This window comes from Cynocephalus volans, chromosome 2, assembly GCF_027409185.1.
Source record: "Cynocephalus volans isolate mCynVol1 chromosome 2, mCynVol1.pri, whole genome shotgun sequence".
NCBI lineage: Eukaryota > Metazoa > Chordata > Mammalia > Dermoptera > Cynocephalidae > Cynocephalus > Cynocephalus volans.
The window spans coordinates 224,605,693-224,620,502 of record NC_084461.1 but is presented as its reverse complement, the minus strand read 5'-3'; the positions used below and the strand labels follow the sequence as shown (position 1 = coordinate 224,620,502).

The 14,810-nt window shown below is 43.7% G+C and overlaps 1 protein-coding gene across 1 annotated transcript in view; it reads left to right on the top strand.

Annotated features, from left to right (window-relative positions):
• CHAT (choline O-acetyltransferase) overlaps positions 1 to 6,694 on the top strand; it is a 52,948-nt gene extending 46,254 nt beyond the window's left edge. Inside the window, exons 13-14 of the mRNA XM_063087159.1 lie at positions 4,618 to 4,755; positions 6,461 to 6,694. Of these exons, the coding sequence (XP_062943229.1) occupies positions 4,618 to 4,755; positions 6,461 to 6,694 (372 nt within the window). The remainder of the gene's footprint in view (positions 1 to 4,617; positions 4,756 to 6,460) is intronic.
• Positions 6,695 to 14,810: the final 8,116 nt, after the last annotated feature.

Sequence of the window (14,810 nt, the reverse complement as noted above, 5' to 3'; positions counted from 1 at the left end):
TAAGGACTGACGTGGGGCAGGGCAGGGGTTGGCGAGGAGGATGTGAACTTGTGATCCAGCATGGGGTACTGAACAGTAGGGTTTCCTGTCACTCTGAAACCCTCCAAAACAACAGCCAAGGGATTTCTTTAAGCCATAGATACACTAGGACAAGGAGAATGGGAAAGGAGATGACAACAAAGCTTAGAGCTGGAAAGTAGGACACATGACAGCCGACTTAGCCGACAGCGAGAGAAGCTCAGGACCCAGTGAACTGCACTGCCGAACTTCAGGGGGCCTCAGGCTTTAGGGGCACCCACCAAAAGTGGGGGTGCATATGGGGCTGAAAGGAAGAGAACTGGTTGATGTCTTAGTCCATTTGTGCTGCTCTAACACAATACCTGAGAACAGGTAATTTATAAAGAACACAAATTTATTTCTCACACTTCTGGAGGTCCGAAGACCAGGAACAAGGCATAGGCAGGTTCAGCTGCCTGGCGAGGGCTGCTCTCTGCTTTGAAGATGGCGCCTTGTTGCAGCATGCTCTGTGTCCTTGCATGGCGGGAGGGAAGGGCAGAGGGCCGAATGCCGTGTGAAGCCTTTTTTATAAAGGCCTTCATCCCATTCACAAGGAAGGAGCCCTCATGGCCCCACCTCTTGTATAGTATCACATTGGCCATTAAGTCCAACACACAAATTTTAGAGGGGACAAAACACTCAAGCCGTAGCAGTGGAGGATCTGTACAAGAAGCAGTTAGACCCTCAGATCCTCTCTAGCACCCCGTGCAGCCAGGCTGCTACCCCTCCCCCTCCAGCGCTGGGCTAGAAGTTTATTCTCTGGAGAGGCAGAGCACGAGGACTCTACACTCGACATTATGTACAACTGAGAAAGGGAATACTGTACGAAACATAGGGGGTTAATCAAAGTCGATTTACTCATTACTCAGCCCTCTGGCCACTCAGCTCTGTGTACACTGGGAACCACCTTGAACACCACCCCTCCCTGTGCAGGAGATTAGATTTCTCTGCGGTGAAACTGATCAGGCCAAGAGAAAAGACTCACAGAGACTGACAGTTGGGGTCCCCAGTGAAAGAGCCCAGTCAGCTCACCCCACAGTGAAGCCCACCAGGTAACAAACACATTCTCACACACATATCTTCTAATCATATTTTCAGTGCTTTATTCTTAAATAGAAACAGATAGCTACAGATCACCAGACATTGAGGAGAGCTGTTAACATAAGAGACTGAAATCAATACAAATAAAACCTTTTATTAATTTTTTAAAAAAATACTTTAAAAATGTATTTTAAAAGAAGCAAAGTAAGTAAAAACAAAGCAGGAAATAAAAGAACTTAAAAAAACTATTATTGAGATTCTCTGAAAGATAATAGAAATTATTTCATCTATAAGTAAGAATAGGAAACTCTGAAAAATTTTTCAGGAAATAAAAACAACTCTGGGGAAAAATATGCTAGAAAAAATTTAGTGGAAGGAGTGAGAGATAAGCTGAGACACTATTCCCCAAATATCAATAAAACAGATAAAATATAGGAGAGAAAAGAGGCTCAGTCCAGGAGGACAATATCCCAAATAATAGTTGTTCTGAAAGAAAAAATAGTGGTCATAGTGGGCAGGGAGGTTGGGGAGTCATCAACAAAATAACTCAAGAAATTTCCCCAGAACTGAAGGACATGGATTTCCATATTGACAGAGTTCTCTAAGTACCTTGCTTAATGGACAGAAAATACTCATATCAGAGGAAATTTCAAAACACTAAAGACAAAATGAAGATCCTAAAATCTCCCAGAGGAAAAAAAAAGCAGATACAAAGATCAGGAATAAATATGTGATGGACTTCTCAGCAGCATCATTGGAAGGAGCATGTCTTCAGATTCTGAGGGAAAGTGATCTTCAACACACCTTCCAAACTCAGATAAACTGTGTCAAGTCTGAAGACAGAATGAAGGCAGATAGGCAAGGTCTCCAAATTTTACTTACTAAGCACTCTTTCTCATAAAGCTGCTGGAGGATGTAGTCTTCTAAAGTGAGAAAATAAAACGTAAAAGAAGAAGTTGTAAGCTTTAAAAATCAGAAGATTCAGCCCAAGAAAGAAATAGCAGGACTCCCAAGGATGATAGTTAAAGGAGATCACGAGTCAATAGCTGTCAGGCAGATCTAGGGAGCACTCAATCTACAGAGGAGCAAGAAGGTGAGGAGAAATAAAATCCTGGCTGAGTGTTTAGGAATCAATTAGAAATGATACGTAGAAAACTAAGCAAGTGGAAAAAACACAATTTAATAATTAAAAAATTGTCAATTCTAGGAAAAACAAAACACTCAATAAGAAAGGAAATCTAATCATAGTACACTACATGACCCAGCTGTGAATACTTGTGTAATTATAATCGTGTAAACACCGTTTGTTGATCAAACACAAAAAGTTAAAACATAACTCTACTGGGAGGATGGGAAAGTGGAAGTATGTTTGGGGAGGGGGGCATAAAACTGCTAAAGTTTCATCTGCTATAACAAGATTTCAGGTGAAACTGAGAAGTGCAGTAATAGCAGTCCAAGCGTGTATTTGGAACAATGAAAGTAAACACCCAGGTAAACAGCTAAAAGAGTTGCCAGGGGTTGCCTCTGTGCACTGGGAACCAGTGCTGGCAAGGTGACATAAGCCTCTGGCTTATTTGGATTTTTAAACTAAATAAATACATAACTTTGATAAGAAATTTAAATTTATGAAAAATTTAGAAAATTTTAGAAAAATATCCTCGCAAGCATTGCCACAGGGTTCTGTTGTGTTAGCTATTTTAACTTGATGAGACCTGAATCAAAGAGATGGGGGGTGGGAGAGGAGAGATAAAAGATCTTTACCTGTTTGGCTGTGGGGGATAAGGGAAAGGGGGAAAAAGCAAGGAAACCTCCTGATAACTGGTAAGTGTATTTGGTAGTGGTAGTGGAGAAAGGAAATTCCAATGGAGGGGCTGGCAAAGTGTTCCAGACCCCCTACAACACGTTCTCCCAGAACCTTCTGCTTTTCCTTCGTAACACTTCCCTCAGCTTATGATCACGTTTCTTTGCATGGTTGGTAAAGATCTGCCCCCCACCACACCATAAATCCACGAGGGCTGAGTTCATGCCTGCTTTGCTCTCTACTGCTGCTCCAGGCCCTAGCAGCATCAGGCATACAGTAGTCACTCAATTAAGATCTCCTCAATGAATGATACTACTCATGTCTCTAATCCAAACAATCTGGTAACTTCTTGCTACAGTTAGTTAAGAGATAGTGAAAGCAGAGTTGGGTTGGCTGTTCCACAGAGGACCTATATAAATCAGAGATTAATAGAGCTAACCAGAGAAATGAAAAGAGCAGCCTACTCCACGGATGGGCTGGTAGTTCTTCCATCTGTCCTAACGGGCACATCTAAAGTGAGCTGTGGTTGTGTAACTTCTGACTTTTCAGCCTGCAATTAGTGCATTTGGAGAGACTGGGGCCTCATCTTTATGCATTCATACTCAGCTGAAACAGAACAGCTGTCAAATCCCAAACCGTGCCTTGTAAACCTAAGCAAAGTTCATTGTGATGGAAAGTTTCCTCCTGTTTGGGGCCTTAATAGCCAAGTGGCCATCTCTGAAACCACAAGAGTTACTCACAGCTCTCCTGGTGTTCACCCAAAGTTTATTGCTATAGGCCAAAGGTGGCCCCCCAAGTCTCCATCAGCCCCCCCAATTGCTCCAAATAAACATGTAATAAAAAAAAAAAGTTGTGCACACTACACACCCAGCCCCAAATGGGAGAGATGTAGAATGAGTCCCCTGTCCCCACTTCTACTTCTGGCCACACCACCACCCCTGAGCCCCTCCCACACTGAAATTCTGGAGCACTCACTGCTATTATCTTATCCTTTGATAAGAGTTTAAATATCTTATGGTAAAAAGAAAAAAACCTCTCATCATTCGACTAGCTCTTTCCCATTGAGAACATCAGCTGAGCCTCTGCTGGTTAGTTCCTGTCTCAAAATGATTTCTTAGATCATGAATCCAGCTTAACTGAACTAATCCTGAGCCCATGAAATAGCAACCAAGATTCAGGAATACACCTGATGCCCTCTATCCCTCGTTCCTTGGACTCTCACTGGAGGATAAAGCGTTGGTTGTGGTGAGTCTCCCCAGTGACAGCCTGGGACGCCTTTCCCAATGCTTGGACAGGACCTAGCAGTTCCTGGGCCCAACATATGCCCTTCTCCCCAAACTCCCTCCCCTGCCTGAGCAGGTTGGCACTCAGGATGGCCAGGCCAGCCCCACCCTTTCCACTTGGAGCACGATGTGAGTATGTGTGTGCAGGGGGTGATCAGACCCACTGACCTTTAACTCAGACCTCTCACGGTAGAGCCCAATCTTCCTGGACTCATTCTGTGCATGGAGAAGTGCACAGGGCCCAAGGAGCAGAGGCCTCATGGTAGAGCGGCCAGTCCTGAGTGGCTACCCACACATGTTGTTGGTAGCAAGTGCTGGGTAAGCCAGGCTGTGACTGTTGGAGTCACCATTAGTGTCATGGACTAGAGAGGAGGGGAAGAGGAAGCATGTGGGAGCCCACATCTGGTCTCCTGTTCTTTGTTCTCAACTATCCAGGCCATAACAGGGATGGCCATTGACAACCACCTTCTGGCGCTGAGGGAGCTGGCCCGGGATATGTGCAAGGAGCTGCCCGAGATGTTCACGGACGAAACATACCTGATGAGCAACCGATTTGTGCTCTCCACCAGCCAGGTACAGCTCATGCGCAGCCGTCACCCGAGAAGCCACGTAGTGTAGCCAGTGAGCTTTCTAACGAGCGCTGGAGTGAGGCAAGTCCTGTCTCTGCTTCTTATGAGCTATGTGACCTTCAGCAAAATGATGTAAATGCTCAGAGCACTGGTTTCCCATCTTCTAAATGAGAGCAATCACAGACTCCACCTTCGCCCAAGTGGAGACAGGACGGGAACTCACCCGTTCTGGCACCCTATTAAGCAATCTTAACTTTCAATCTGTTACCTGAGAGGTGGTGTTCCCCCAGGTGGCCACAGGCTCTGATGCCTGACAGGCCTGAAGTGAAATCTTGGCTCAGCCAGATGCAATGATGTAGCCAGTCAGGTCACAGGCATTATGATTAAGGGCCACATGACCAACAGCAGGGACGATTAGCCACCAGCCCCTACGTCTCCTAATCAGGGCTACAGGCTCGTCCTGCTGCAGGACCACCATCACAAACACAGCGAAAACCACTGGGGAGAGGCAGCAGTTTAGGAGAGGAAATACAACCACAATCGTCAATTTACTAAAACTCCTCATCTGCGAACTGCTGGACATGGGCAGTAGGAAAGGCTGATAAAGCTGTGTTTGAGGATAAAAGCCCACTCAGTAATTTGATTTTGTCATTACGGCAGTGAGCGTGCAGACAGGAATAAATGAGGACAGAGCCCAACATAAATTCTTCAGGAAACCATCCATGGGCAAAAAGTGCTTTGGAACAGCTTTATGGCCTTTGGCTTTTGAACGGCAAATTTATCTAACAATGCGATAACTCTATTGGCAAGACTATTGGTTTGTTCTGCCACATTAAAATGGCCAGTGTCACTTCTGAAGACGCAGCTATGCAGCCCCAGAAACCTGTGGGTTTAAAACAAACCCGGCCCTGCACCTGCCCAAGAAACCTTTCTATTTTTCCCCTAGGATCAGCTAATAAAATTAATGTGGGGTGTGGGGGTTTTGTGGTGGTGGTGGTTTTCCAATTGAAAAGTAGCATTCCTGGCTTGAATGCCTTCGGAAACATACTTTCTTGGTTTGTGATCCAGATTACAAAATCTCAGCACTCTGAATTCAAAACTTATTAGGCGCATAACTAAATTCCAATTGATGACAATCTTTGAAATGCCCAATCTTGGGTAATTGTGCATGACCATGACAGACCGTGGGGAGAGAATCAGACCAGCCAGGCAGTACTGACAGTAATTGAGGATCTGGGGAAAATCGACAGAGAAGATAAGCCAGATTTCCTGCAGTTCATAAATTACTCCCTCTGGGAAGCCATCTAACTGTTGGTTACCACCGGGGTGCCATTTAGTAAATTACCCTGATTGCCTCTGTGCCTCAAATGGCCTCCAGGTGAAGAAGAGAGTCAGCCCAAGACCCCACACCAGGTCACTCTGGGAGCTTCCATTTCCACAAGAAGAGCAGATTGCACACTGGGGAGTGGGCTTGGGGCCCCTCTTCCTCCAATATGCAATTAGATGGGTTTGCTTTTACAACTCTGGCCATGTCCATCCATTCTGAAGCAATTGGTTGATTTGGTTAATTCAGTCAAACCCTGTGGGGGGGAACAGTCAGGAAAGCAAATACCCCATCAAGGCTGCAGGTTGTTGGAATGCCCCACATTCCAGCAGACTTGCAGGTCGCATTTCAGAGCAAATAGCTCCTGACCTATTGTCACCTCCAGGTGCCCACAACCATGGAGATGTTTTGCTGCTATGGTCCTGTGGTCCCCAATGGGTATGGTGCCTGCTACAACCCCCAGCCAGAGACCATCCTCTTCTGCATCTCCAGCTTTCACGACTGCAAGGAAACCTCTTCTACCAAGTTTGCAAAAGCCGTGGAAGAAAGCCTCATTGCTATGAGAGACCTCTGCAGTCCGCCACAGCCTGACGAGGGCAAGCCACAGGCAACAAAGTAAAAAGCCACAGGGCCCAGCCAGGAGCACGAACCATGACTCCTGCCACTGGGTTTGACCTCCCAAAACCCGGCCTTCTGCAACTGCCACACCCTGCCAAACCTCTGCTGTCATCCCTCACCCCGGCTTTCTGCAGCTCCCTGTCCTCAGAGCTCCCCCCCACGACCCCCAGATCACCCAGAGGCATCACACAGAGCTGGAGGGTGAGGAGAAAAGTATGGGAATCTATACTAGCCTGTGTAATGGGAAGCGAGGCCAGCCTGGCTCCGAGGCCCTGGGTGAGTGGCATCCACATGGCCCTCGCTCTGTGGTCCTGGGATGGTTAGTGTGCGTGTTTCCTTCCCCAGCAGGACCTAGCATGTCCAGGTGATGTTTCTGCCTAAGAAGGAATGAGTCACCCTATCACAGGCAGTATACCTAAGTGAGTCATGAAGGAAGAGGCTAAATCCAGGTCATTACCTCTTTTCTTTTGCGGGGAGCAGGGGACTTTGCTTTCGGATTCAAAGCATTCTGATGGGGGTGGTCACAGCGCTGCACTGAGCCATGCAGTCCTGCAAGCATCCACTGCCCTACACGCTCACACACCTTGGCCCAAGCTCGTTTAATGTATGGGGATCTGAGCCACACCTTTCATTCCTAGGGCAGCCTTCCTTTGAGTTCAGAAAATTGCATCCAGCTATCCAGAAAGGAAAAAAAAATGTTATCTGTGACTGCCCTGGAATTTTCTCAGGCAGCATCAGGGCTAGCCCAGGAGCAAGCGGGCGCCTTGCCTAGGAGGATGTATGGAGGACCGGTCCACCCCCACCCCCCCGGGGCCTGCCATTGGCGTTTTCCTGCTTCTCTCCCACTGCCCCTCCCACTAAACATGCCCCAAGAGATGATCTGCCCCAATAAGTGGAAAGGAGAGAGGGTTGGTTTGGGTTTTTCTATCGTTGTTTGTCTGTATTGTTTTTAAGAGAGAGGGTTTTAAGAAAACCACTCTGACATTAATTTCAGGAAATGATCTTAGTGTCCCAAGCTGGACACCCTTAGATTGGCTGGGCTCCTTTATTTGGAGGATGCTATCCAGGGTTCTGACCAAAACCCATGTGGAGAATCCCAGAGCAGGGCTTTCTGTGGGCCTGGGGAACCCCAAAGGACAGCTGGCAAAGAGCAGGGCTGGGAGAAGGGCGTGGCCACATCCAGAGCCAGCCCAGCTAGGTGCAGGATAGACGGTGCAGCCAGAGTTGGAGTTGAGGTTGTTCTGAGGGGCTGTGATGGTAGAGAGGTGTGAGAGACACTCTCATGGGGCCCGAATTTTATGGGAAGTCTAAAAGGGCAGGGAAGCCAAATGGGAAAGCAACCAGAAAAATCCAAAGTGTACCCAGCGCAGGGCAGCACAGAGCCCATGCCTCCCCCCACTCCCCGTACACCCCCCGCGAGTGCCACTCTGCTACCCATGGGGGGTTCCTGGAATCCTCCCCATCCTGCTGTGGTCTGTGTGATTCTGAGCAGTCTACTCTGGCTCACGGACCCTGTGTGTTTCCTTTCTTTGGACCACTGTGAAAGCTGTCTGCACTTTGACCTGGATGGCCACAGGCCTGTTGAGGTGGGGTGGGCACTTGAACTTTGCTCAGCTTTGTGAGCCCCTGGATTTAGATGGAGGGTTTCTATTGGATGGTTTAGGGGATCTGGGCACTGGCCTTCAAATGTGCAAATTTGAGTCATTGGTCTGAGGGTCCATCTTCTTCCCTTCCACCTCCACCTTCCTGCTCCCCTTGGGAAGTTGTAGCCTACAGGTCCCAGGGTGTCTGGGGATGAGCAGTCCACCTGCTATAAGCTGACCTAAAGCTATTTGTTCCCATCAAATGACCACAGTGCAGACCCGAGTTCTCTTCTGGTTTCCCCCTGTGGATTTCCTGGCAGGCAAAGCTCTGGTTTTGGGGTCTAGCAGCCCCACCACCTTTGGCCAGATGACTTCAATGCCCAGAGACTCAAGTCCCTCCATTGTCAAAGGAGGATGAGAATGTCCCCACCTTGCAAGGCTATGAGGATTGGAAACCATGTGTGTGTGTAAAGGACCTTGCACAAGCAGTAGGCAGCAGTGCCCACCTTCGGGATGACATTACCCTGGCGGGCATTGTTTGGGTAATTTTCTTTTAAACTACTTACACTGATCTAATAGAACCAAACTCATCTCTGAGCATAGGGAAAGGTAACTCACTCTGTATGTTCAGATACCAAACCACGCACTGTGAAGGCTTCAAGAAGAGCGAACGGCAAATGCTTGGCAGGAGGGAACACCTCCTCTCTCTGAGAGAGGGGCTGGGAGCTGGTCTTCCCCTCCAAGAACAGGTGGGTGCACTGAGTCTTTATGCAAAGGCAACACTGAGCCATGGCCTTGGGCATTTTTGTGGGGACTCTGGTAAAGGAGATTGTTCCATGTGTCCCCAAAGAGGTGGAAATGAGACAGTCATTTGAAACAGTGATGCATAATGAAAATGTATGTGGCCACCTTACAATACTGCTAAGTTGCTAAAATATATAAAGTTAATATTTGAGTTCTATTTTTATAAAATAGTTCTAGATTTATGGCAATGTGTACATCTGTATTTATAGCCTTTCAGTTTTAATTTATAGTTTTGTCTTTGAAGAAATATATGTATGATTAAAGAACTGTACATTGAAAGCATTATATTCAGATTATTTAAAGACTGTAAGTCTGTATTCAATAAAAAGTAATGCTAAGAAATATGATGTTGGCCATTGTTTCTACCCAGAAATGCTAGGATGTAATGGTGTAACTCCCTGAGCTGGGTCAACAATGTATTTACCTTTGTCTGGGGTCTGCCAGCAGTAATGGCAAATGTCTAAAAGATACAAGAGCCAGGAGAGAAAAGGAAAGAGAAAACTAAGTCTCTCCGAGTGTGTGGTATGCTGCCAAAGAGTGGGGGTGAGGGGCAGGGAAGCTTCACGGGATGCTTGTGATCAGGTTGGCAGTAACCTGGGTGTGGAGATGGGCATCTCCACATAAGCCTGCACGAACATGCTAGGCAGCGTGAGGGGGAGGGGAAAGCACCTGGCTCGGAGGCAGGTGCCTGAACAAGTCCAGGTCTATTTCTAACTTGCTGTGGACTTTGGGGAAGTCACTTCCCTTCTCCAGGCCTCAGTTTCCTCATCTGTACAATGGGAGTGTCAATATCACCACTATTCTCTTCCAGGATTGTGGAGAGATGACACGATGTGGTCACTGAAAACTTTAGGAAACGACATAAAAACTTAGCCTTCTTGCTGTGGGCTCATGGACACATGCACAGGCTCCTGTGCCCTGCACAGCCCACACATTTGTTCCAAGCTGCAAGAGCCCCATGACAGGCGCAGAAGTCCACAAAATCAGGACCGAGTTTCTTACAAATGGAAGCCCAGATGCTTTCCAATCAGACCCTGAAAGGAACCTTAAAATGTATGAATTTGCTGGGATCAGGGGGTGTGAAAGGCACTATTTAAGGAGATAATGGCTAAGAATATTCCGGGAGGAATGGGAGGGCAAAGGAAGAACAGAATCAAAGTAACGTGGGTTTGCTCTTATTGAGCACATATATCACAGGTGGCCTCAAAATAACCAGATGTGGAGAGACAGACAAGAGAGGAGCATGAACAGGCAAGCCACCCCAACATACAGAACAATGCCGCCCCTCCCTGTGGTCTCTGGAGCTCCCTGAGGGGTGGAGGTTAGTACAAAATGCAGAGAAGAGTCCTCCCAAGTTCACGAGAACAACTAGAAGTTTCCAAATTCTTCCTAAGCAGTTCTGCTTAGAGAGGAACAGAGAGAGAGACTTGTGTTCCCTTTATAAATTCAGCTGATCTCTCTGCATTTGTGTCTCTCTGAGTTTTCCTCTCAAAGAAATCTCTTGAGTCTGAAGGATGAACAATATGCCATCACTGGGAAAAGCTGGCCTCACATCACATAAAAGGACCTTCCTAAGAGCTTGCTTCTCTTTTGGTCCCCAAGGATTAGTTCCGTCCTTGTTCTTCCCCTACCAACTGCTCCTTGCATCTCCTTCAGGGATTTCTCTTCCTATTTCTGTCCCTTATATGTCAATGGACACCTGCATCAGTCCTTGGTCCCAATTTTGTACATTAAGAAGCAGCAATACCTGGCAGGCCAAGTTGATGCAGAAGAGCCCCCTCCACCTACAAAAACATATAAAGGTGAAATTCTTGTAAATATATAGTCAAGTTCAAAAAAAAGAAAATAAGGCCTCACATTCCAGGAAAAAAAAAGAAGGATGTCCAAAGCACAGCAGTAAGCAGGAGCAAACGGTGCATCAACCAGACAGACCCTAGTGGCTACAGCTGGGTTCACCATCCCTGCAAGCTGAGGGGACATAACAGCCCTGCAAGGTGGCTGAAGCAGCTAACCTCCCTAGACAAAACCAGGACCTCCTGGAAGTGTCCCAACCATGTAAAAATGACTAGAAAAACTCTTCCCATCAGCCCAGGGGAGGAGCAAGGAAGCTTGCCATCCACTCAAGTCTGTAGATGGGAAGAAAAGGTATCCATGAGAAATTAACATCATAAACTCATGCCATATGTGAATGAAGAGTCTGAATATATACAACTTATATGCAAAACAGAAACTCCAAGCCAACAATTCCTAAAAGTCAAATGGCCTAGGTTGGTAAAGCCCAAAGAACCTCAACAAAATCAAATACAAAACCACTTTTTCGCCTATACACACCAAACACCCACAGTGGGGAAAACACTCCATCAAAGATGAGCTCGCAATCAGAAAATACGAACGACTCGAGAAATGACTCACATGGAGGGAAAGCAGCAGGTAAAACAGACAGGAGAATTATCACAATGGCTGGAGATAAGAGATGAATCAGAGCAAAACTATAAAATAGATATTTAATAATATTATTAAAGAAATACAGGGAAGATAGAGTAGGAGTTCCAACATACGTGTAGGAGTTGAGGGAAAAAACATTAGAGAGAATGGGGGAAGCAATACTCAAAGAGAAAGTGGCTGAGAATATTCTGGAATTGAAGAAATACATAATTATAAAACTCATGGGTCAAAGAAGAGATCATGATGAAAATTTAAAAATACTTAGAGCCAAAGGATAAAAGTACCTCATATCAAAATCTCTGGGATATAGCAAAATGATTAGGGGAAATTTATAGCCTTAAATATTTACACCAGAAAAGAAGAAACACTGAACATTGATGATCTCAGTGTAATCAAAGACATAAGAAAAAGAACCAAACAGTAAACTCAAAGAAAATAGAAGAGAGCAAAGATAAAAACAGACATTGATGAAAGAGAAAACAAAAAACAGTAGAGAAGCTAAACAAAGCAAAAATTTGTTGTTTGAAAAGACTAACAAAATAGGCAAATCTGGCAAAAACCAATTGAAAAAGAGAAAATCAAAAATAAGTAATATTATTAATAAAAAGTTGACATAACTTCAATAAAGCAGACATTAAAAAGATAAGTATACAATACATCAACCGCTTTACTCAAATAAATTTGAAAACTGAGATACAAGTCCAGATAGAAAAATTCTTACAGAAACACAATTTAACAAAACTGATGCAAAAGGAAATAAAATTTCTGGGTAGTCATAAAATGTTAAATAAACTGAAGCAGTAGTTTAAAATCTTTCCATTCAGGGAAAAAAAGAGGGGAGGGACATAAAGTTTTATAGACAAGTTCTATCAAAATTTTATTTCAATGAAATGAAAGTGATCATCTCAATTGTATTCAAAATAAATAAGGGGGCATTGCCTCTCTTTCTATACTCGCTTACTTATTCGCTGACGCTAGCATAACTTTAATATCCAAACCAGATTAGGACATACAATCAAGAAAAACTACAGGCCCATCTCATCCATGCATTTATATGCAGAAATCCTAAACAGAATATAAGCAAAAAAAAATTCTAAGAATATATTAAAAAGATAATACACCTATGACTGAGTCAGGTTTATCCAAGAAAGCAAAGTAGTTTAATATTAGAAAATAGCTAAATGTCATTAACAGCTTAAAGAATAATAGGATCATTGTAATCATTTTAAAAATGAATTTAATAAAATTCAACAGTCATTCATAATTTAATTTTTTTAAAAAACTCTTAGTAAAATGGAATTAGAAAACAATTAACTTAGCCTGACAAAGAGCATCTACAAAAAACCTACGTCATACTAAATGGGGAAATTGTAGAAGTCTTCCCTTCCCTTTAAAATCAGGATAAAGAGAGGATATGTACTATCACCAATCCTCGTCATCACTGCCTAGAAGTTTCATCCAGTGCAATAAGAAGGACAAAAAGAAAAGCCTAATAAAATAAAACTGTCTTTGGTTACAGACAATGAGATTGTTTACATGGAAAACCTCAAAAAATCTACAACTAAATTGATAGAAATAATAAGAAAAAGTCAAGTCATTTACAGAAGATCAATATATAAGTCAATTTCATTTATATACCAGGAACAAACAATGAAATCACAATTTAAAAGACATGGTTTACAATAGTGCCCAGGAATAAATTTAACAAAAGATATGAAGAATTATATGCAGATCACTATAAATTGTATTGAAAGCCATTGGAGAAAATCTAAATAAAGCAGAGGTATTCCAGATTCACAAATTGGAAAGCTTGAGAAAGATGTCAGTTTCTCCAAACTGATCTCTAAATTCAATGCAACTCCAGTCAAACCCTCAACAAGGAAACTTCTGCTTCTAAAAATGGTAAACCAGTTAATTCAGATTAAGCTTCCTATAGAAGACATCTTTTAAAATGTGGCATACATATTTTTAAAATCTTAAAAAAGCATAAAAGAGCTTACTGGATCAAGATCAGGGACAGAGTGAGAGTAAGTGAGCGTAGCACTGAGGTGCTTGTTTACCCCAGGGCTATCTAGCGATCTTGAATAGGCAGCCTAGAGGATAAACTGCTTTTTTCAAGTCCTTGAAGAACTAGGATTACAAAAACTAGAATCCAGCACCACCAAGGGGGAACTCTGGTAAACCACCACCCTGATGAGGCTAGGACCACACCACAGGAATGAGATGAAGTATAAATAAGCAAACCTCCACGTGCACTGCAGTCCCGTTTTGAGTCATCCAGACGATTCAGAAAATTTCAAGCCCTGAACTTATATTAAGATGATCCTGGGTTGTGGATACAACTAGGACGTAGCAAGAAATAAACTTGAAAGTCTTTTATAAAGGAAGGTAATATCATCCTCGTCCTCAAATTGTTTCTATAAATAATTTTTCTTTTTTCTTTTTTTTTTAATGACCGGTAAGGGAATCTTAACCCTTGACTTCGTGTTGTCAGCACCACACTCTCCCAAGTGAGCTAACCAGCCATCCCTATCTATACAGGGATCCAAACCCATGGCCTTGGTGTTATCAGCACCGCACTCTCCCAAGTGAGTCATGGGCTGGCCCTCTACAAATAATTTTTCTAATACAATGTCCAATACACAATTGAAGTAAATCAGGCATTCTAGGAGACAAGACAAAATGCACAGAAGCCAGCAGAAATAAATGACAAAAACAGACACACAGGGTCTCTAGATAGTGGAATTCTCAGATTGTAACTATCTACAATGATCAAGGAGATAAAGCCAAACCTGAAAAACTGGGCAAGAAACCAATAACTATAAAAAGTGGCACAGCAGATTCAAAAAGAGAACAAAATGAAATTCTGGTATTGAAAAATAAATAACTGAAATTAACAACCAAATTGATGGCTTTATTATCAGCCAAGAGACAGCTGAAAAGAAATTTAGTAAACTGTATTACAGGTAAAAATAAATGAATGCATACATACTTAAATACATATAGATTATCCTGAAAGAAGCATAAAAGGGGAAAAAAAGGGAAAAACACAGAAGAGAAGAGATGTAAAGAATACAATGAAAGGGTCTAACATATATTTAAGTGGAGTCCCTGAAGAGTGAGAAAATGGAACAGAAGCAATATACAGAGAAATAGTGGCTCAAACTTTTCCAAAAACTGATGAAGGACCTTAATTCACAGTTTCAAGAATCTCAACAAATCCCAAGCAGGATAAATAAAAAGAAATCTATACATGGGCACCTTTCTATGAAACTACAGAAGGCA